The sequence below is a fragment of the Neopsephotus bourkii genome, unplaced genomic scaffold (assembly GCF_033783945.1).
Source record: "Neopsephotus bourkii isolate Nb327-2 ecotype Australia unplaced genomic scaffold, CSIRO-AGI_Nbou_v1 NB_718, whole genome shotgun sequence".
NCBI lineage: Eukaryota > Metazoa > Chordata > Aves > Psittaciformes > Psittacidae > Neopsephotus > Neopsephotus bourkii.
The window spans coordinates 624,851-649,194 of NW_026901217.1; the positions used below are offsets into that span (position 1 = coordinate 624,851).

General features: G+C 40.5%; 1 protein-coding gene across 6 annotated transcripts in view; it reads right to left on the reverse strand.

The window, feature by feature from the left end:
- Positions 1 to 24,344, reverse strand: part of INPP4B (inositol polyphosphate-4-phosphatase type II B) — a 315,400-nt gene that overhangs the window by 176,027 nt on the left and 115,029 nt on the right. For all 6 annotated transcript variants that reach the window (XM_061354114.1, XM_061354112.1, XM_061354115.1 and 3 more), the window contains 2 exons: positions 13,120 to 13,344; positions 11,352 to 11,396 (listed from right to left, as the gene is read on the reverse strand). In XM_061354114.1, coding sequence (XP_061210098.1) covers positions 11,352 to 11,396; positions 13,120 to 13,344 — 270 coding nt within the window. The remainder of the gene's footprint in view (positions 1 to 11,351; positions 11,397 to 13,119; positions 13,345 to 24,344) is intronic.

Sequence of the window (24,344 nt, forward strand, 5' to 3'; positions counted from 1 at the left end):
AGCATGTTCAGATCTCAAAGTTGAAAACAGTAGGAAGTCAAGGAAGAGGGCCAGGAGACCTGCGTGGCTAAATAGGGAATTGTTGGGTATGCTCAAGTGGAAAAGGAGAGTTTACAGGTTATGGAAGGAGGGGCTGGCCACTTGGAAGGAATATAAGGCTGCTGCTAGAGGATGTAGGAAGGCAGCTAGGATGACTAAGGCCTCGTTGGAATTAAATCTGGTGAGGGGGGTCAAGGACAGCAGAAAGAGCTTTTTCGAATACATGACAGATAAAACTAACACCAGAGGCAATGTAGGCCCACTGATGAACGGGACGGGTGCCCTGGTGACAGAAGATACAGAGATGGCAGAGTTACTGAATGCCTTCTTTGTCTCTGTCTACTCTGCCAGAGGCAGTCCTGAAGAGCCCTGTACCGCTGAGACCTCAGATGAAGACAGGTCAACAGAGCGGTTTGCCTTAGTCGATGAGGAATGGGTTAGAGACCAGTTGAGCAATCTGGACATCCATAAATCCATGGGTCCAGATGGGATGCACCCGCGGGTGCTGAGGGAACTGGCGGAGGTCATTGCTAGACCACTCTCCATCATCTTTACCAAGTCTTGGGAAATGGGAGAGGTGCCCGAGGACTGGAGGAAAGTCACTCCAGTCTTCAAAAAGGGCAAGAAGGAGGACCCGGGTAACTATAGACCAGTCAGCCTCACCTCCATTCCTGGGAAAGTGATGGAACACCTTATCCTTGGTGCCATCTTAAGGCATATCAAGGATAAGAGGGTTATGAGGGGCAGTCAACATGGCTTCACCAAGGGGAAGTCATGCTTGACCAATCTCGTAGCCTTTTATGAGGAAATAACACGGTGGATGGATGATGGCAGAGCAGTGGATGTGGTCTACCTTGACTTCAGCAAAGCGTTTGACACAGTCTCCCACAGCATCCTTGCAGCTAAATTGAGGAAGTGTGGTCTGGATGATCGGGTAGTGAGGTGGACTGTGAACTGGCTGAAGGAGAGAAGCCAGAGAGTTGTAGTCTATGGGGCGGAGTCTAGTTGGAGGCCTGTATCTAGTGGAGTGCCTCAAGGGTCGGTACTGGGACCAGTATTATTTAATATATTCATCAATGATTTAGATGAGGGAATTGAGTGTACTATCAGCAAGTTTGCTGATGACACTAAGCTGGGAGGAGTGGCCGACACGCCAGAAGGCTGTGCTGCCATCCAGAGAGACCTGGACAGGCTGGAGAGCTGGGCGGGGAATAACTTGATGAAATATAACAAGGAAAAGTGTAGAGTCCTGCATCTGGGCAGGAACAACCCCAGGTTCCAGTATAGGTTGGGGAACGACCTGTTAGAGAGCAGTGTAGGGGAGAGGGACCTGGGGGTCCTAGTGGACAACAGGATGACCATGAGCCGACACTGTGCCCTTGTGGCCAAGGAGGCCAATGGCATCCTGGGGTGTATTAGAAGGGGGGTGGTTAGTAGGTCGAGAGAGGTCCTCCTTCCCCTCTACTCTGCCCTGGTGAGACCTCATCTGGAATATTGTGTCCAGTTCTGGGCCCCTCAGTTTAAGAAGGACAGGGACCTGCTGGAGAGAGTCCAGCGCAGGGCAGCTAAGATGATTAAGGGAGTGGAGCATCTCCCTTATGAGGAAAGACTGAGGGAGCTGGGTCTCTATAGTTTGGAGAAGAGGAGATTGAGGGGTGACCTTATTAGTGTATATAAATATATAAAGGGGGAGTGTCACGAGGATGGAGCCAGGCTCTTCTCAGTGGCAAACAATGATAGGACAAGGGGCAATGGGTACAAACTGGAACACAAGAGGTTCCACTTAAACTTGAGAAGAAACTTCTTCTCAGTGAGGGTGACAGAACACTGGAACAGGCTGCCCAGGGAGGTTGTGGAATCTCCTTCTTTGGAGACATTCAAAACCCGCCTGGACACATTCCTGTGTAAACTTACCTAGGTGTTCCTGCTCCGGCAGGGGGATTGGACTAGATGATCTTTTGAGGTCCCTTCCAATCTTTAGCATACTGTGATACTGTGAACAGTGCTAGCCCATTTTAGTTTCTAAAGCAGTTCATTTATAATCCTACAGCCAACAATCCTCAGCCTTTTGGGTGTGAAGATTTCTGATCTTCAAAGAATGCCAATACTAAATTCTTCTTAACTCACAATGAAATTCTGTACTCGTTCAATCTCTTGGAAATCAATCTTAAATGCAACAGGATTGCAGATTAAAGTGTCAGCTTTGACTTGTTCTGAACATTTGAACTATATTTCAGTCAGGCATTTTTTTAATTTAGTTGAATTTATTTTGTTTCAGTTTCATATTCCACATAACAGGAAAAAAAAAAAACTAAAAACCTAGTTTATCACAATAATTGAAGTGTCCATAAATGTACTAGAAACTTTATTATCTACATGAGATGGGGGTAAAACAATGAAGAAAAGCATTCTTAGGTGTTCTGTTTGTTTTCAGCAAAGCCCTTCGAAGCATCTCAGGTCAGTCTGCTTGTCATGCTGCACCCAACATCATGTGGCATTTTCTGGTGCTGCATTTAAGAGAATTCCATTTTTTTCAGGACCTGCAGAGGAGCCTCAGTTTCAAGTCAAATCTCCCCACAGGACATGCATTTGAAAACTGCCCAAAATAAGTGCATCTATTACTAATGTGTTCAAAAGAGAGGGATGACTTCAAACTTCTGTTAATTAGATGTTTTGCTTTTTAAGGAACTTCTGTTTCTGCATATGAGGAGTGAAAAAAAATAAGTCCATTGGGAAATGTTTTATAACATGAAAGTCTTACTGCAATTATTTCTACAGGCATAGTTAGAGATGTATTTAACGACTGCCATTTCAAAGACAAATGTTCAGTTAATGCTCTGCTGTACCATTAGAGTCAAAAAAGTCAAGAGCTATCATGCTTTGAATTACTTAAAAATGCTTCAGTTAAAATATTATCAGCCTAACAGAATTGCTTCATGTCTGTTTAGTCATTATCATACTGCACAACAGGAAGCATGAACAACATAACCACTGTAACCTGTAAATAATCAATTTGCTTTTTGTCACCCAAGTGATCTGTACTCTTTTGCAATTGCCAGGTGACTATGTTCAAGGAGAACGACACATAAAGAAAGAGATGCGAAGAGTTCTCCCAACAATTCTTCATGAAGCATTTTACAGACTGGGCTAAAGGTTAGAAAAGACCAACTGCAAAAAGTGACAGCAAAAAGTCAAGCGTAAAGACACAAAAAGACAGAGATGTCCACAAGTGGGTTTTAAACAGACTGCTCTAAGCCTCTGCACACCTGCTATGTAGCTTTGAAGGTATTTAAAGTCTCCAGATATTTAAGCTTTCAACTGTAAGAGGTCTCTACATCCCTGCAGGTTGGCTTCTGGGCATGTCCCACTTGCCTTTGCCTTAACAATGCTGAGCCTATCTCTGTCCCTGTCGAGATCTGCAAACCACACACCTATCTTGACAGTATCAGGCTGGCAGGCAGTGGCAGGGCACAGTTGCTAGTCCACGCTCTGCAAAAACATCACTGCTGATTTCCTTCACACAGACCCAGTGGGATGGCTGAAGAAGAAATGGGGCCTGTTTTAACTCAGTAGAATACCTGACCAGAAAGAGGTCAGACACCGGGCAGGTCCACAGAGGTTTGTCATTCAGCCCATCTCTAACATAGCAGCTACACACCACAAAGTTACCACTTATTACAAAAAAGACAGCGTATGAGCAGACGCTCAGGTCTTCCTCTTGAGTCTCTCCCACCTTGATTTAAAAAAGGAAATTGTACTGGAAGAAGGTGTAGAGGGGACAAAAGGTAATTTGAAAGGTAATTTCTATATTTTACATATATTATTTTACATTCACTTGTCACTGAATTCAGGTCACTGCCCATGGTCACTCCAGAATTCAGGTCCACTTCACTGGAAAAAAGGGTTAATCACTCAACAGTCACCCTCAGCTTATTTTGTCTTTGACCAAAATTCTTTTACTCACAGAGAAAGGGAGAAGAGTTTCAACTCGGGATACAAGCGTCCACTGCAATTTAATTTCTGGCCAACTCTACTGCTGTAAATACATATTCAGTAAACATTCTATTTCAAGTATTTCCACTAGTAAGTCTTCCCTGTGAGAAGATACAGAAAAAAATAAACTAAACTATGCATGCAGATGTACAAAAAAAGGCCCTAAAACATAAAAATGAGCACCAATAAGATATTATTCCAGGCCAAGAGTATTCACAAAATTTTAATTCCACATTTACTGTACTCCCTCCAGTCCTAACACATTTCTGCCCCAAAAGCAAGGCAATTCAGGCTGCTGTCATACCCTTACGTGAGGCACACTAAACACACCCTAAAGCATTTAGTAACAGTTCAAGAATGGAAGTTCCCTAAAACTGCTTGAGTCAACAAGGATGGCAACAATTTAAAATTACGTTTAAATTAGACTGTTATGAGTGATTCAGAGTTGCTAAAAAATTTCTAGATCGAGGCAACAGACATCTTATTATCAACATACGGTACAGACTGAGACGAGAGTCCATTGCAAGCCCATCACTAAGAAAATCCTATTGGCAAGTTACATGACAAATACCTGCCACATAGATCGCAGTATCAGTCTTACCTTGAAGCTCAATAAGCTTCAGAATGAGAATGAGCTTCAACTAGTCCAATCCTCTTCCCAAATCAGCATCAGCTACAGCAGGTTGCCAGGACTGCGTCCAGTTTTGACCAACCTCAAGGATGGAGACTTCCCAGCTTCCGTACGTCACCTGTGTCAGTGTTTACCACCCTCAAAATAAAAATGTCTGTGTATGGGGAACTGTGTTTTGATTGAATTTCATGTGGGTTTACCTTCAGCCCAGTCTCCTGTTTTTTCACCAGGCATGACTGAGAAGAGTCTGGCTCCCTCACATTCAATCTCTCATACCAGGTATTTAGACACAAGGATAAGATCCTCCATGAGCCTTCTCTTCTCCAGGCTGAGCAGTGCAAGCCTCTCCCCATATGAAGGATGCTCCAGTTCCTTACTCATCTCCAGTCCCTGAATCATAAGTGTTACTTTTGGCATCCCAACTGACTGTCCAGTAATTCCACAATACAAACTATTTCTCATACCTTCCTGGAAGAAATCCCAGGACTCTAAGGGACATCAGACAGCAGCATAGAAAAACTACAAATTCAGCCACTGAAGCATAAAATAAGGAATACTAAACATGTCTCAGTGGCATACACAATTTCTTTTTTAAGTAGAAATAAAGCTTAAAATTTTAATGCTACTAGACATTGCAGTTTGATGGAAAAAAAATAACCCTTCCACTAGGAGAAGCATTGTAGTTTTAAAAGATTTATGAAAAAGTAGTTTATTTCTAGTACTGAAGCTATGGAGTAGACTAACATTTATTGCTGAAAAGCATCTGCAGCCACTATATGCCTTCTAAGCCCCCCTGACAACAATATGGTTAAGGAATTTAAAAATAAGTAAAGAAAGAAAGAAGGAAAAAAAATCAATTACATCCTGAATAGTTAAAATGTCAGCTTCCTGGGAGGTAGGAGGTAGAGAAAGGTTGTGAGAAGGCAGCAGTGGTTGTAGGTAAGGAAGTCTTACAGAGCTTTCTATAAGAGCAAAGGAATAACTCATCCGTATTTGGCTTGTTACTCTCTGTGCATAAACATCTGCAATATAAATGACTCTAAGTAACTAGTCCTTTTCATTCAGACCAGTTTCCTGGAACTGCAGGGGAATCACTCATGGACTCATTATGTATCAGGTAAGCACAAAGCCATCAGATCACATAAAAGCATGGATGTGTTGGTCGTGCAACAGGGAGTGGGCTAAATGCCATTCCACCTAGGAAGCCCACAAAAGCTCCTTCCATAGCAGAGAACTGCTAGGTAAGGCACTATTCTCCCTTCCCAACTCAGCCACTGGGATCTCACACAGCTCTGCCACTTGCTCTGTTCTCCCACTCCAGCATCCTAAAGACTGAATGTGTAATAGGCTACACCCATGCATGCACATACATACACACACAAGTCTCATAGTATGAGGTCTAAAAGACCTATGTGGGAGGCATGCAGGGAATCTGAAGGGACTCATTTGAGAGAATAAGCTTCAAAAACTTAAATGGAAAGAGTATATATGTTGGCAAGACAAACAGGAGAAAGCATGCATGGTAAAAGGTATAATTTTGGGGAAAAGTAGGAAGAGAAAACTGATGAAGAAAAAAGAGCAGCAGCATGTGCCAAATATAACTTCTAACTTAATGACCTTAAGCTTATATTCCTATGAACTACCTTAAAAATACCCTGGAAACACAAATTTTCAGTTTCATCAGAAGAATTTAAAAGTCCTTGTCACATCCACCAGAACACCCAGTACTTCAGAAGCCAAGCACTGCACTTGGAAAAATACTAAAGGAGAAATTATGGTCCATACTGAGTTGTTTGTTTTAATCTATGTGAGAAAAGTTATTAAGATAGCTCAATTTTCACAGAATCACATTAAATCTCCACCTATATCTACAAATTCTTAACTAATTCAGGAACCCTTTTCATAAGTAACTTTCAATAAACCTTGTAAGTTATATTAGAGGTTTCTGATTGCTTTGAGCATTTTACCTCAGAACATAGAATTAGTCCAGGCAAAGCAGCACAGGTACCCTTACTGGTAAGGAATGAGGTAGATGAACCACACTGAAACTGAGCTGTTATAATTAATCTGCTCCCAGTACCCAGCCTCAATGTGGCACTGATCTAGCAGCCAACCTCACAGAAAACGTGTTTTCAGCATAGACACAACCTTATCCCTTTGAAGTTCTGAATAGAAGGAATTTTGCACAACAGACAATACTTACGTAGTCTATGAGAAAAATGTGAAGTAGACAGAAGTACCATTTTCAATATCAAGAAGAAATTGATTTTACTAAGAAGCCTACCAGTTTTATTTATGATGTTAAAAAGAAAGGTCCTTCCTAGTTTTATGTTCCTTCCTCCCTGGCCTTGTAAACATAGCATTTTGCTAACTCTGACAAGATTCCAGAATTTGCACATTTCTGACAGAATTTAATCCTTTTATCTGCTGCATCACTCAAGAACTAAGATGATAAAACCCTGTCTCTCAGAATGGTTAAATTCCAATAAAATCCTTTCAACTGTTAAATAGCTTTTCAAATTCAGGTATCTACAAACCTCTTGCTAAAGAGATTAGCAATAGCTATTCAAAATTTATCTCTAGATGAGCATTTATATCAGAACGTGTTGCTGTGAGAAACATTATTCTATGAGATTTAAAATCTCCCTTAGTAACAGCCCTGATTTATACACATTCGTCTTTACAAGGCTGTCATCCACTTTCTCCTGATAGTTCAAATACAGTCAAGTAAGGGTAGTTCCATCAGTAAAATTTAACATTAGTAAAACTAGGAAGAAAACCTGACTAGCTGCTTTGGTGGAAGACGAAATTTGTGTAGGGCTAGAGCAAATTCAAGTAAAATTCCGCAAACTGTGTCAACAAAAACCAATAAAATGTAAACAGAAAAATAACATTTTAGTAAAGCACAAACCCACCTTTCACGTTCGTATTTTTCCTAATACTGTTCCCAACATGGTCAACATTTGACCTTTTTTTGCGGGATACACCCTCAGCAAAAAGCATCACTTTCAGTTCGATTCATGGAGAAGCAATCACTTTTTAAATCTAGCAAAAAATATAATGATTTTTTTTAATTGGCTAACAGAACAAAGTATCAATTGTTCACCAACTGATAATATGACAACCAAGTTAGAAAGGAAAATTCTGCTAGGATCAGGACTCTGACTCTGGGCTTATGGTATGGACAAAGAAAAAAAAATAAAAGAAAAAAAGTACTTCTGCTTATCACTCTTCTAGGAACAACTGCTACTGAAAAAGCTGCAGATTATGTTTCAGAATTGGAAAAATCATTTAGTCATGGTATTTGAGCAACATCCATACACCATTTAGGTTCACTGTACAGAGGCAAATCTGCTTCAAGACCTTTTTCAAAAGATGCTCGCAACATTATTCTGAGAAAATAAGACCATAAAGAATAAATACTTCTGCATTTACAGTTAGAAAGCTCTTGTCAAATCCACTATTCACTAAAATGAAAAGATAAATATCCCCCAAATTTTAATTTTTAATTGATTCAGCTACTTGTTGAAGTTTTCTGTGAGTTGTGCATTGCTTCATGAGATTTTGCAAAATGATGTAATCATGGGTTACATTATTCTGTACCTTGAAAAGTACCTAGAGGCTGTGCAACATTAGGTGCAGTCCATTAGACTTCACTGCCCTAACATACTTCCCAAGAAACTGAAAGCTTTTGGAGATGCTGGACAGGTGCTTTCATTAAAGTTAGTACCTGAATATGCTTGTAACATGTGCAGAGACATTCCTTTCTCTACAGTTCTCTAGATTATTATACTTACAGCCACAACTGCAGTATCCTTTGCTTTCTCTTCACAATTCTAGTCAATTAGACAAATTCAAACACACTGTAATGGGTCATAATGAATTCGATTGGTCACTGGTAGAGTAACAAACTTTTCTTTTAGACCATTTTTCAAATATATTTCTCCATATTAACATCATGTTCATTTCTGATTTCATGTTTGAACACTTTGACAATCAACCGTGCATTCTGCCCTGCTTCCTCTTTTCTTTTTTTTTATTATTTTCTTGTGCTGCTTTGTCCATTTCCCATCAAGTAAATGCAACTAACTACCTTTAGAGGTGAAAGCTCTTAAAAACTTCGCAATAGTGTTTACCAACATGCAGAATATAATTTATTTCCCATAACTTATTACATAATGCTTCAGCTAAGTTCTGATAAAGTAGCTACACTGAAATCAATGCAAAGTCAGGAACCTACAACTGTATTTAGTTAGATCTGGAACTCAAAGGCTGGGATGTTTTAAAGAAGCAACTAAGAACAGTAACTCCAAAATAAACATCTATAAAAGAAGTGACCTTGTGCACTTCAAAGTCATGGGAAAAATTCTTACCAGCTTCACTGTTTGTTAGATTAGGTCTTTATTTAGGCCCAGGATCTGCCTTTATTCCTTTTGCTCTATTCCTTCTCTCTACTCAGCACTCTGCACAGACTGACACATGCTACCTCTTAGTGCTTCATAAAACAGCATGCAGAACAGAATGACTTGAAAAGCCAAACAAGAAGAAGCTTGAAAAGTAAAACTTCCCAACAGTTATAAGGTTCAAAAAACAGCCATATTTCCAGAGTCCTCAGGAATATAAAAATCAAAAATCGTAGTCTAAAGCAAGATCTGACTACAAAATAAGGAATGTTACAATATCAGGTACAATCCCAGAAGTGCTGAGTATATTGCATTGGAAAGCTATAATTCATAAGATTTTTATCATTTGCTTTAACCTCAAGAAACTAAAACCAAAACCAAACCACCACCATAGGAAACAAAAAAAATCACCAAAACACCCAAAACACTTTACTAACCTTTAAAATAAAAGGAGGACAATATCTTGGGCATTTTATAAAGAGAATATTTTCCAGAGTGTTCCAAAAGAGTTACGAACTACAATTATGTGATAATTGTCAATTTTTTAATATAGTTAAAAAATGTATATATTAACTGGTACAAGCAAATGTCTATTTACATACATATATCGTATGCTACTTAGTATTGTTCATATAAAGCATATAAACAAAATTATAGATATAAGCCACTCTTTCAGGACTAGAAACCAGTATTATAGGTTAGCAACTGTTAGATTTGCTTTCCAAATTCTAAATGCCAAAGACCAGACCAGTCTAATCAAGTTGAAGCATCTCTACAGAGCCCCAAGATTTAGTCACACGAGTTAAGCAAACATTGCAGCAATGTGCTTGCTTGAAGCAAATGTCTTTCTCACCCCAGCTTACCATGCTTTGGTTTTCTTCACAGAGAGATCTTCAAAGTCCTTGATTAAAGCTAATGTCAAGTCTTTAATTTGACATAAACCAAGCCTTCAAAAGGCAAGATCCTGCCAAGGGGCAGCTATCCAGCTTGGCTGGCACAGCAAGGCAGGTCATGTTTCCCAGATGCAGAGACCAGCCTGTCAGAGTGAGAGTCCCTTCCAGCTCTGTCAATAACCAGGTGAACAGCAGAAAAGGCATCTTGATTGGCTGCCCTTGCAAGAGGTATTTTAACTAGCTGGTTGGGCCAAACAGCACATGCATACTTCACAGCTAAATTGTTCCTTTATCACTCATCAGAAAGAGGTGTTTGCTGCATACCTGTGCATTTAAACATATAAGTAGCACAGCAGTGGTGAATGGGGTGGCTGGAGCTAGGAAAGTTGGCATGGATATGTTGACACTCCAGGAAGAGTTATAACAGTTACGATAAAATTGAAGTCTTCCATGGACCATGCAGCCACTGGAAGTGGATTCCTCCAATGTAAATGTGCTACACTTAAATATATAGTACTACTTTATGACCAAGACACTAAGAATCAGCTTTACATAGTTCCCTACACTGCCAAATATCCCTGACTTAAGACATTAACCAGGAATATGAGTCAAAACCAAGAGATTTACACTGTTACTCTTATTTATTACCCAAGCAGAAGAAGTCAATGTGTAAGATCACTCACAGAGCTGCAACGACTCAATCAATAATGCTGCAGAACAAACCACAGAACATAAATTCCTAACAGAAACAACCAAATGCAATACACAAATACTGATACCAAGAGTTAACAGAGCTCTGCTCAGCATGAGCCCAAACAAGTCTGAAAATGGTTTTACATTGGTTTTACACTTCTGCCTGCTGGGGTACATTTATCACTGAAAGCAAGTTCTCCTGATGTACAGCTCACCTAATTCACAGTCACTGCTTGTAGCACCTTATTCCGCTCTCCTATGCCACACCATGATCATTCTGGGAGTTTATTATCCCTCAAGTATAGCGATTACTAGCTATGTCCAAATAACTACAGTCACATCACCTACAGCATGTATAGAAAGGCACAGGAAAGTTAAAATAACTTTTAACAATTATTACAGCGCAGTAATTCCCCAACACAGAGCTACGCCTTTCTCCACGCCAACATTTAACCATTTCAGCAGAGACAGTCCCTACAGGAAAAAAACCTCCTCAACGAAGTCTTTGTGATGCTATAACTGTCACTTTTAAAAAGGCATACAGGTAAAGCTACCAAGATAGAGTTAGGATAATCTAAAAATCACTGCATCAGACAGAATTACATCTGCCCCAAAGGGGGCAGCTTTAGGGTATCAGCTAACTATAAACTTCACACACACAGGCCATTGCAATTCCAAGAAGATAAAATTGTATCTTACCAAGACTGAACTCCAGCTTTGGCTCATTTGCAATCCTCTGAATACCTTTCAGGAAAAAAAAATACATTTTTATATATATATATCTTAGAGATAATTAGACTTCAATGCCAGCTTTTTAATACACAAACTTTCACACCCTAATTCATACTCTGCCATTGCCATGAGGATAACGCTTCATGTTAACAACTTACAGTGAAAGAGACCTGTGCATGAAATATTTGCTGAAAAAAAACACCTGTTTTTGAAGAAGACATTTTTCTTTTTAATAGAAACGTTCTGTTGCTGGGAAAGTAAACCAAGGAAAAAAAAAAAAGACCCAGCCTTTCATCCTTTCATAGTTGTACTCAACTAGTTGGGTACTTGTAAGATTTTCTATCATAACAACTAACAATATATCTGATGAAAAAATATATCTAATTACTCATTCTTAAGTAGTGATGTGATCCCATTAAAAACAGACAAAAAACATTCTGTGGAAGTATGTAAATCAGGTCAATACAGTAGAATAAAACAGCTACATATATGTTGTAAAGCAACAAAACCCACTTCTTCTTGGTTTTGGAAAATAGCACATTAATTCCTCTTCTCATATACCAAGGGCAATAAGAACATTTCAATTCCCTTCACTGCAAAATTACATTCTAGTGCATATTTTAGTGCAAAGGTCAATACATTCTTACTGCACTGGAATAAAGGAGTGAACCACAGAGCAGCAACAAGAGAAATGTAGGAAGGATAATTAAAAAACACAGTTGTTCACCCACTGCAGGAAGTAACTGCATCACAACTATGGTATCAATGAACCTTGAGGAAATTGAACTGTCTCTTGTTGACATTTACATGTTGTCTCCAGTGAGCATTACTGAGTATTTGCCATTACTGAAGAAATTGGTCAGAGGGGAAGGCCCAAGTATATGAACTGGAACACAAGATTTTTCTTAAAAAAAACCCCAAAAAATTAAAAATAAAAAAAAAATCCACAAAAAACTCCAACTCACATTGTTCTCATTACTATAGCTAATCATTCAGGTCTATGAAAGAAAAATTACAGCTGCAGAGCTTAAAAAGGCCTTGGTCAATAAGAGTGAACATGATTTCATTTTATTTCATTTTCTTTTTTCAATGAAATTATATCAAATTTCTGAGTTGAATTCTGCTACTAGCAGCATCAGCGTACTGGTTTTGAACACCTTTATCAATATGCTGGATATGCACTTGATTAAGTAGCTGGGCAATTGAAATATAGTGCCCAGAGCACTATTTGATATCATAAATCCAGAGCACCAAAGATGACTCAACATATAGCTACGTGCTTTCAAATCCCCAGCGTGCTTTTATATCACAAATAACAAATCTGCAATACTAATTCAAGCACCACTAAAGCTTTATACACATTTATCAAAGTTATCAGGCTACATTTTAAACAGTAGTCCATATGTTCATATAGGACACAAGAGAAGAAGAGATACTTCTAACTAAAAAACATCTAAGTCTTATGAAGAAAACAGATGAGGGAGAGAAAGTCAGTAACACAGTGATCACACATTTTTTCCCCAAAGTTTATCTGTATAAATAAAATTACATCAGGTAATGACATTTAAAGATAATTTTCATCAGTTTACTGCCTCTACAACTGCACTTTCTCAAGCAACAAGTTAAAACAGCATTATGCACCTTCTTTGTGAATCAACTTGTACTGATACAGACAGAAGGACATTTTTAGTGTACCACTCAATAATACTCAATAAAATGAGAATTATGCACTTACTTGTAAACTGTGGCTCTCCTAGACTGTCTACTTGGGATGAGGGGACAAACTGTCGTGCTTCATCTGATGATCTTTCCTCTTTGATTTCCATGATCAACCTCCGGAGCTGTTGAATTTTACTTTGCAAACCTTCTGAGTTTGCCTCCCCCAGTGCCACAGCCCAGGATTCACAATCTGGCTTTGATGCAGCTTCAAGGTAAAGACCTGGTTCTCTGCTCTGAAACTCTGTGCTCAGAAAACATAAACACAGTTTTTAGGATCATGAAAATACTGATGCCACACAATTAAAAGCATCACACAAAGATTTCTTTTCATGGTCACAGAACCATGCACCCCAGCCACCCCTTGTATCAAACTCCCAGTTCTTTTGTACTCAGTGCTGTACCGAGTCTATCCCCAGAGTGGTTCCAAAAGCAATTAATATATTGCTAAACTACGTGGCAGAATCAAACTGAAATAGGAAATGCTTTCTTAGCACAGATTCCACAGCCTAGCAGCTCCTCTGTGAAGACTCAACAGGTTGTATGTGGGAGCTTCTGACCTCATTAATATCCACATGTTGTTTGCTGTTCTGCCTGAAGTCTAATTGTTTAACGATTAAATTTTCTAAGAAGAAAATGAAGAAGGAGGGGAAAAAAGCAGAAGCTCCCAAGGAATCCAGGTAAGTAGCAAGGGTCAGTCATTTGATTAAGATTAGAACAAGAAGAGAAAAAACACCTCTTAGGCATTTCAAATTCTGCCGTGTTGATGGCTTCACAGAGGCACAAATTCAGTGTGACATTTAGTGCAACAAGCACTGAGAAGAATAAATTGAGGAAAAAGAAATAAAAACCAGTGTTTCTTCAAAACAAGTTACGAAGTGATTTAGAAACATGAAACTTTACAAAACACCTGTGCTACTGTATTAATCAGGACTGAAGTATTTGTTTGGACATCACAATCATTTTGACTCAAATTAGCCATAGATCACATTAGTGGATGAAACAGTACACTTAAATGTTTTCATACTTAGCCTGAAAATCCAAACAACATAGAAAAGTTTTTTCAGCACAAAGTAAGCTAAATTCCCTTTTACTAGCTTGAGTATCTCACCTTGGGCACTTACCCACATGCTATTCTAAACCCATCTGCACTTCATAAACTGAGCATCTGCTGCTTATAATTTACTCTGCTTTTATTGTTGTGGGGGGAACAAAGATGCAAACCTCAAGTCTGGAAGCCTCTTCAACTGTACCAGCAAAAATGCCTGTAGAGGTAAGACAAGTTTTTTTGTCTGGGGGTGTATCTAAGGAAATCTGTGTGACTGCAGCTGCTGCCAAAAATGCTGGATAAGATTTCACATACCAGTCAGACTACAGAATTCATGAGGAAGGACTGGAAAAAAGAGCAGGAAGCAGGGGAACATCTTTCTGGATTCACAGGCAATTTAAGAAGTGCTAATAATGATTCAAACTCTTGCCTCATCCCTCGGTCATAAAACAAGGTATTCAGTTCTTGAGACAAGAATATTCAAAACCTGAGAGAGCTGCATATGTTCATCATCATGCATTTTGTTTACACACAAAATACCTACTCGAATGATCAAACCTGAAGCTGTGTTTTACTGTTTGTCAAAAATGGATTCAGAGACATGGAAGTTTCAGTTGTAAGCTCTGCTACCGCATTGACCCATAAGGGCAGTAACTTTCAAAAAGACTGGAAATTAGAAGAGGCCATAACTTTTCTGATGCTCTGGTAAGATCTGCAACAGCACAATATTCTACTTTCTTCTGTCACTGACCTCAGTGATTCAGAAGTTCGTTTTTATTTCACAATATTTGGGAGCTGCCAGTGGAAAAAGGACAGGAAAAAAGAGGCAGGCAGTTAACCAGCATCAAGACCAAAATTAATCATCAGTGATTCTACTTAAAAAAAATCAAAAACTTCTAGGCGTGCAAAGCACCTGCTTACACCATTCAGCCTTTAAAAGAACAACTTTACTAAAAGCAGTCTGAAAATCCAAGGTACCTTAGCTAAGGAAAAACTGCAGAGAAACAAGCCAACACTTAGCATCCAAAATATGAGTATACCAAGGTGTTCTTTTCTTTCTGCTCTTTATTTTTAAATGCAAATAGGAACAGTGATCTTGTCTTGAAACAGCATTAGCTAGATAAAAAACATCTGCTTTGGGAGGAAATCAATGTTTTGCAATTGAAATCACACTATTTATATTTACTTCTTTGCTGTGGAAATCAGACTGCCAAGCACAAAAAGCATACTGAATCACCCTTAATACGCATGGAACCAGAAATGGATAGTGAAATGCATTACAAGTGGGCATAATTCACTGTATTCTGATCTAACAGGTGCCAGTTTTGCTATCTGGAAATTCATTCTAAACTGTCAATTCAAAACACTACAGTCTGCTATATTTAGATCTTTGGAGTACTCTGACAGCTAAGTTAAATTCTGAAAAGCATATTAAAATACCTGAAAATATTCATCACTGCAAGTGTAGAAAGTTTTATTCTGCAGATCCAGCAGTTGGCAAGTTACATATTTCCCACAGTGTTTCAATGTATGTAATGTTTACAGACAACAAGTTCACATACTGGAACGCACACAAGCAATGTCCAAAATGCACATTGGCAAACATGTCTGTTGCAATAAAGGAGCAACAGGTTTATTTATATCATAAAGATCATCAGCTCTTTTCTCTCCCAGACTATGGGGACTGTTATTTTAAATCAGCTAAATACAACAAACCCTAACAAGCTCAGAAAAAACTTAGCTGAAATAAGTCTGAAATGAACAGACCCACAAATGTAATGGCGGCCTTGAATGAGTGGTAGACATATCAGCAGAATTATATTTGTATTGCGTCCTAAACACATGAGTATTCCATGGATGCACAAAAGCACCTTATGCTTTACAATTAAGTAGTTACCGTACATGAGCATCCTTTGTTATGCTGTCACTGCAACATGAGTTACCATGAGTTAGCTCTGGAAAAAAATCCTGACCTTTTCAGAATATTTACTACTGGTTTCAACAAGGCCAGTTCTTTATCTGGTATAAATTCCTAGTTTTATTGTTATAATTTCTGATTAAGAGGACATGTAAGATCTAGGAATATACAACACTAAGAAAATTTTCTATCTATTTGGGAATATGCAATAGTAGAACAGTAATATTCATCTTACTGCTGGACATTGCTAGTAGGTGCTCGAGTTCAATGGCATAAACCCATGGAAGACATTCACACTGTTAAACACAATGGCTTTCATCGGAAAATAAACATTCAACTTACTAACCCTAAATTCAATGGAAAATGGTAGGTAATTCTATCTTCACCTCTTTTTCTTCTTGAACCGAAGGTGGTCTACATAACTACAAGAAGCAACATAAGACCTTTTGATGGCTTGCATAAACTCAAAAAACAGAAATAAAGGGAAAGATTCTGAGGCGACACTGGGACACTGATGTAACCAAGAATTACCTGAAAGTGTCTGTCCCAACAACAGATTTGTATATATCTGAATTCATTATCTATCTAAATCAACATTTTATAAAGCTTTGTCCTCAGCTTTTCCCAAGATCTCTCATTTGTTTCCTGGAAGCTAGGAGAGTGCTTAAAAGCAAGAGTACTGCTACTATACTATTTACATTAACGTAAGAGCAAATCTAAAAATGTGTAAACTCAGATGTATTTATATTTGCCATTAAACACTACTCTGCAATTACAATAAATTGCCAGCTATAAAATATTTCTTTTCATTTCTCTACACTGTTAGTTCAGTTTTCATCTGTCTGGTTGAAAATAAATTAATGGTCACTGCTACTAGCCACAGGAGAGGAGGAGGGGAGAGAAAAGGCCCAATATTACTAACTTTAATGCATGAAATAGCCTCTAAATGTTAGTTAGCACTGAGACTTGGATAACACAACTGACACTTGGATAAAGCTGCAAAAGCAAGCTAACACTGAGGGATCACTAGTGACATTTGTGGGAACAAATTCTGTAGCAGAGCATTCTGTGTTTGCTCTACAACAGGTGCCTTCCAGTATCTGAAGGGGGCCTATAATGATGCTGGGGAGGGACTCTTCATTAGGAACTGTAGTGATAGGACAAGGGGTAATGGGTTAAAACTTAAACAGGGGAAGTTTAGATTGGATATAAGGAAGAAGTTATTTACTGTAAGGGTGGTGAGGCACTGGAATGGGTTGCCCAAGGAAGTTGTGAATGCTCCACCCCTGGCAGTGTTCAAGGCCAGGCTGGACAGAGCCTTGGGTGACATGGTTTATAGTGCAAGGTGTCCCTTCCCATGGCAGAGGGGTTGGAACTAGATGATCTTAACGTCCTTTCCAACCTTAACTATTCTATGATTCTACATAGATCACAGGCACTTGGCCACTGGTGTTGCTATGCACACATTTTAAAGTGAAGTTTTATAGTCTAGAAACTGTCCAACTTCCACAGTGTAAAACGGTGTTCCAACCCACAACTTCCAATACCAAAACCCTTCCTCCTTCCGATACCTAAAGGTGTGGCTGCAGCATCCCTGGCAGTGTTCAAGACCAGGTTGGACAGGGCTTTGAGCAACCTGGTGTAGTGGGAAGGTGTATCTGCCTGTGGCAGGGGGGTTGGAACTGGATGAGCTTTAAGATTCCTTCTAATCCAAACCATCCTGTGATTCTATGACTTCCCATCCCTCAACACACAAAGTGGGAAGAAACAGAGACATCACTTACATTGATGTTGCAGAAAGCTAACCTTCTTGAACTGGAGATGCCTCATTTGCAGGTGCTTAGTGGCCCTTCCAGCATCTTGCTTTAAAAGAAATTACTGGCAAGATTTAAATAAAAACATGTACAAAGCACACGGTCAATATCCAGAATGACAGCTTCTCCTTTTTCTATAGGATCACTATTTTTCCTCCTATGCAAACATGCAAAGTAAGAGAGTTCAAAAAGGTTAAAGGTTGCCCCTCTTGACACTTCTCAGCATGGAAAAGAGAAGGCTGCATGGAGACCTCATAGCAGCCTTCCAGTATCTGAAGGGGGCCTATAGGGATGCTGGAGACGGACTCTTCACTAGAGACTGTAGTGATAGGACAAGGGGTAATGGGTTAAAACTTAAACAGGGGAAGTTAAGGTTGGATATAAGGAAGAAGTTCTTTACTGTAAGGGTGGTGAGGCACTGGAACAGTTTGCCCAGGGAAGCTGTGAATGCTCCATCCCTGGGGGTGTTCAAGGCCAGGTTGGACAGAGCCTTGGGTAACATGGTTTAGTGTGAGGTGTCCCTGCCCATGGCATGGGGTTTGGAACTAGATGATCTTAAGGTTCTTTCCAACCCTAACTGTTCTGTGACTCTATGACACACACAAGCAAAAAGTAATTCTCAGATGTTACCCCAGCAGTGGAAAATGGTTGAGAATATCAATGAGCCACTGCCACTCAAAAATATAAAGCACCGTCATAGCTAAGCGCCATATGCTGTAACAGAAGTAGAACGGAAGCTTTGATAGGTAAACTATGTCCACGGGATATTTCTAATACAGACATCAGAGGCTTTTAATTCACAAAGCTGACTGAATTCTATATGCTGATATATTTGATGTTCAAATTAGTAGTGACGAAATCATCCTGTGGTTACTCTTGGTGCCAAGTTAATCTTGCTTTGGAAGTTAAACTTCAATCAAAGATAAAAAATTTAATTAAAAATGTTATCTTCAGTGTTGTTTTTTATATTTTGCAATGCTGGAATAAAGTTAAATAGAGATTGCAATGGTAACTTATATAAGTCCCCACAGAAGCCTGAGGCATTTGAAATTAATATAGTGTGATATCCCAAGATGACTACTGCAGTACAAAACTTTGTTTCTTTTAATACCTGCAGGCTTTCACACATGCCACATTGCTTCTTCCCTTTCATTAAGTAACTACCACACCTATGCTAGAAGCAAGGCAGACCACACAAATATTTACATACCACAATGGTATCTCAAGATCACTGAGCAGAAATACCACAGCACTCACTTTACCTACTGAGGCCTTTGCAAAACAGTAGACTGCTTTTGCTGAGAGGAAGGAGATCATGTCACTGACTGGACCATAAGTCTACCTTAAAAAAAGCAGGATTCAGACCTTGATTCTGTGTCTGGGTCTGCAAGAGTAACCTTAGCATATGCCTCACTTACTCTATAGCTAAAATGGAGTGATACTGACCTGCCTTTCCAAGCCACTACTACTGAAGGAAACAAAAAGCTCCAAGGTTAAGTGACTTGCATACCGTACATGGCAAAAGGGAATGCTTGCCATCTTAACGGTATTCCTATATGCAGGTCTTCCCCCCCTCCTTCTTGATGCACACTGCAATGTGTTTTAGATGACTACGACCTTTCATCAAAAGCTCTGTCTTCATCCTGTTCCCCCCCTTCCTCCTTGCACCTCATCAGCCCTGCCTGGCTATTAGAGCTCTTATCTCTCCATAGTTCTCACTAAGGGATCACACACAGTAACGTAATTAAAATAACTTTAAAGAAATCTCTTATCCTGAAAAGCAGAAGAGATACACAGATCAAGACAAGGCAGTCCTTGAATGCTGCCTCTCATCTGATTGAATTTCATTGTGCCTGAGTCTCTTGGATTCGTTCCCAATTTTGTGTTGTACATGACATAGAGGGAAGGAGGCAGACAGTTCTTTGCTCTCACCAACATAAGGCTATAGACAACAGAGTGGTCAAATTCAGGTTGCTCTTCAGACCAGTTCAAACACCTAGCCACACAGCTCTAATTGTCCTTTCCAGAGAATCACAACAGTAACCAAGAACTACAAACATTAGCACAAGTTTTTTGTTCCTGATTGCTTATCTGCTTGCATCTGCTGCTCCAACAGTGACACATCTAGAAGTGACCTGGGACTGCTGCCAGCCACCTGCCCTGCCCCTCAATCACCCCCTCGCCTCAGCAGCACCCGCGGACAAAAAAAACCCAGCAGCTCATGGGTGAGGTTAAAGACAGAGAGACCACTTACTAATTATCACCACAGGCAAAACAGGTTCATAGGAAAAATAACTTAATATACTGCAAATTAATAGTGCTGACTATGGAGAAAGACCTTTCCCCTCCTGCACTCTCCCCCATTTTCCCAGGCTCAACTTCACTGTCCTTTTTACTCCTCTGCCTTCCCACATGAAAGTCGGAGGGCTTGGGTGGTTATGATGGGGGCCTGTAGGGATGCTGGGGGGGACTTTTCATAGGGACTGTAGGGATAGGACAAGGGGTAATGGGTTAAAACTTAAACAGGGGAAGTTTTGGATATAAGGAGGAAATTCTTTCCTGTTAGGGTAGTGAGGCACTGGAATGGGTTGCCCAGGGAGGCTGTGAATGCTCCATCCCTGGCAGTGTTCAAGACCAGGTTAGACGAAGCCTTGGGTGAGATGGTTTAGAGCGAAGTGTCCTTGCCCATGGCAGGGGGGTTGGAACTTGATGACCTTAAGGTCTTTTCTAACCCTAACTATTCCATGATTCTATGATCAGCCCATAAGTGCTTCTCTGCTCTTCCTTCCCCCTCACACTTTACCCATGGCTGCAGGGAAATACCTCCTCCACTTCAGTCCCCCAGGGAGCTGCAGGGGAGTCTCTGCTTGGCCTAGAAAGCGTGCTCCTCTCCATGCGCTCTCACTCTGGCCCTCACAGGGTTGCTTCCCACACCTCTTCCCCTCATTCCTCACAGCTGGGCAGTATCTCACCATCTCCAAAACATGCTTTCCCTGAGGCACCCAAAAGGCTGAGGGGCAGAGCCCTGAGGGGGGCACCTGGTACCAAATGGAACCGGCTGAGTCCTGCACAGGGTAGCCCCTGCCACTCCTCAGGGAGACTGCCTTGCAGAACCCCTCCTTGCCAGCACCTGGACACATACACTCAGAAGTGTCACCGCCGATAACAGGGTTTCCAAGGTCCAGCAGAGATACAGCTGTGCTCTAGTTATGTATTTCTGTGCCTGGGGAGGCTATGATGCCTGCCTGCATTGTGCAAGCTTAGATCACAAAACCATGGAGTGGTTTGGAAGGGACGATATAAAGATCATGCAGTTCCAACCCCCTGTCACAGGCAGGGACACCTTCCACTAGACCAGGTTGCTCCAAGCCCCGTCCAACCTGGCCTTGAACACTGCCAGGGATGGAACAGCCACAACTTCCATGGGCAACCTGTGACAGTGTCTCACCACCCTCACAGTGAAGAACTTCCTAATATCTAATTTAAATCTCCCCTCTGTCAGTTTAAAGCCATTCCCCCTTGTCCTATCCCTACATGCACATGTAGGAAGCCCCTGTCCAGATTTCTTTAGGCACTGGAAGCTGCTCTAAGGTCTCCCTGGAACCTTCTCTTCTCCAGGCTGATCAAGCCCAGCTCCCTAAGCCTGTCATCATAGGAGAGGTGCTCCAGCCCTCTCATCATCTTTGTGGCCCTCCTCTGGTCTCACTCCAACAAGCCCACGTCCTTAATGTTGGGAGACTCAGAACAGATGCAGCACTCCAGGTGGAAGTGGGGAGGTGATTCTCCCTGCTCAACTTGCTGGTCATACTTCTTTTGATGCAACCCAGCATACGGTTGGCTTTCTGGCCTGAAAACAGACACTGCTGGCTGATGTTGAGCTTCTTGTAAACCAACACCCCCAAGTCCTTCTCCTTAGGGCTGCTCTCAATCCAGTCTCTGCCCAGCCTGTATTTGTGCCTGGGATTGCCCTGACCCAAGTGCATGACCTTGCACTTGGTCTTTTTGAACTTCATGGGGTTCATGGCCCACCTCTAAAGCCTGTCAGCATCCCTCAGACTGCTCCTGGCTGTATCACTGGTGTCCACATTAAAAAAAAAGCAGCAGATAACAGTAAGTGGACTGTATGAGGCTTGGTGGTCTCTCAGTGACGTCCCTGATACATGCCCCTAGTGAGCAGCACACTTCTCTAGAGAGGGTGTCATGTTGGTAAATGGGTGACTCTGTACCTCTCAGAAGAGAGTAACTTGTACTCTCACCCATTGGCTTTTGATGGCATGAAAATGGTGGTTATCCCTGAGAAGAATCCAAGGGAATGCAGTGTGCACTGCTCAAACAACTTAGGGCACAGCAGCAGTTTCCAGTTTTAAGATCTTTTTGGACAAAAGGGTTGAAATGCTTTCCTTATCACACCTTCCAGGATTTCAGGAATGAATCACATATGTATGAACTGTCATACTCAATCAGATCCTACTCACACCGTTCTGCTAATAGCAACTAGTTTCTGAAAAGGCATGCAAGAAACCAGCCACATACAGAACAACAGTCACCTAACAAGTCTTCCTATTTTCTTTCATGTTCTGATTATAAACCTTTTGAGATAGACTGCTTTGGGAGCACTACACTTGAAGCACTGGGAGGATTATCTGCTGCAACTGCCTGAACTCTTCTGTGCTCCCATTGAGGTAATGATCAGATCCACAATATTACTAGATGCTGCATAAAAGTTTCCTTATTTTTCCTTTCATGTTAACTCCACTGCCCTATTCTCTTCCTAGATACCCAAATTACTCTCAATTTCTCACTCTTCCTCATGTCTCCTGTCAGAAAAATATGGAGACAATTGGCCAAAAGCTCACTCTAACCATCCCCTCCCTCATGGTTCCAAGTTGACCCACCAGCGAATTATCTTCATCTCCAAGCCTGCAAGTCCCTTCCCAGCCATACTTCAAATTAAACCTCGAAGATCAACTCTACTTCCTTCCATGGAGCTGCTTCTGTTTTCCTGCACAGATCTTTTCCATCTGTTCCACAAGGAATTTGACATTATGAGCAGGTCTGTCCTATTCCTGCTTTCACCCAAATCCTTTAAAAGTCTCAGATAGATATTTTAAAGTTTTTCTGGCTCCCAGTGGCTAAGGGATATATTCTTGTGAGAATACAGCTAGTTTTTCATTATCAAAGACCCTGCTGACAAAAAACTCTTCTTAGCTCCTGAGTTTCGCTTTTCTTCCCCATTTTGTCTTCTGAATTTTGTTCTCACCTATGGTACATGGATTATTACACTTCTTTTGGTAGTTTATGCTCGTTTTTCATTATCAAATATCCCACTGACAAAGATCTCTTCTTAGTTCCTGAGTTTCTCTTTTCTCCCCCATTCTGTCTTCTGAATTTTGTTCTCACCTCTGGTACATGGATTATTACACTTCTTTTGGTAGTTTATCGTCACTCAGTACACAATATATCATTTTCATTTGCCTTCAGTTTTGTTCTAATACCTCATAATAGTCTGGCTTTCTCTTTCTTTTCCCATCCAACAAATCAGAAGCAGCCAGACTGTTGTCCTTGCTCTCCGGCACAGGAAAATTGCCAAGTTTGAAATCCATTTCTCATATACCTGTCTGTCTCTTCTCTATCTTCTGCTGTATTCTTTCAGTTGCACCCCAGGCATTCATCCTCATTTGCTGGCTCTGCATACCTGGAGTTCTCTGCACTGCTTCTTCATTTCTCCTTTAATATGTTTTTAGAGGCTGGTCAGAATGCCAGCCCTACTTCTAACCACACTACTGACCTTCAAAAACTTTGTTTTGAAAAGTCTGACTCTCAGCTAGCGATTTCTCTTCGTAACTATGCAAGCATATTTCTTCCTCCACACATATTCACAGTCTTTCTCCACAGGCAGCTTGAAGTGCTTACTCAGTATTCATTGTCGTCTACTTTCCCAGCTTTTAGACTTAAAACCTGCCAGTCTCACTGCCACAGAAACTGCCCTGTTTGCAGGCTTCAAAGCTAATTGAGAGTCCTGTCAGCAACCACAATTGTATTCTTGGTTCAGTTTAGCAGCATTATGTTCAAGCATTGTAAAAGAAGTGCCGGAACAGAACTGGCATGACTGTATTTATACTCAAACTGTAACATCACTGCCTCATAAAGCTGACTATTCCAATCAATGAGTTGGACTAATTAGGGCACAATTTAAAATGTCTCAATTTGAGAGTCAATGGTAATCATTCAGCTGTTATAATAAGGCAAAGCAATGCTTCCAAATCCAGACAGAAGTCTTTTTTGATGCAGTGCCTCAACATGAGGAAGAGACAAGAGACTTAATTCCACTATTAAATATGCAAGATTTGAGCTACTCCCCAGAAAAGGATAAACCCCACAGTGCTGCCTGCTCAAACATCACCAAAACCTAAGGCCAGGTTAGATGGACCTTTGAACAAACTGGTCTGTGTCCTGGATTCAAC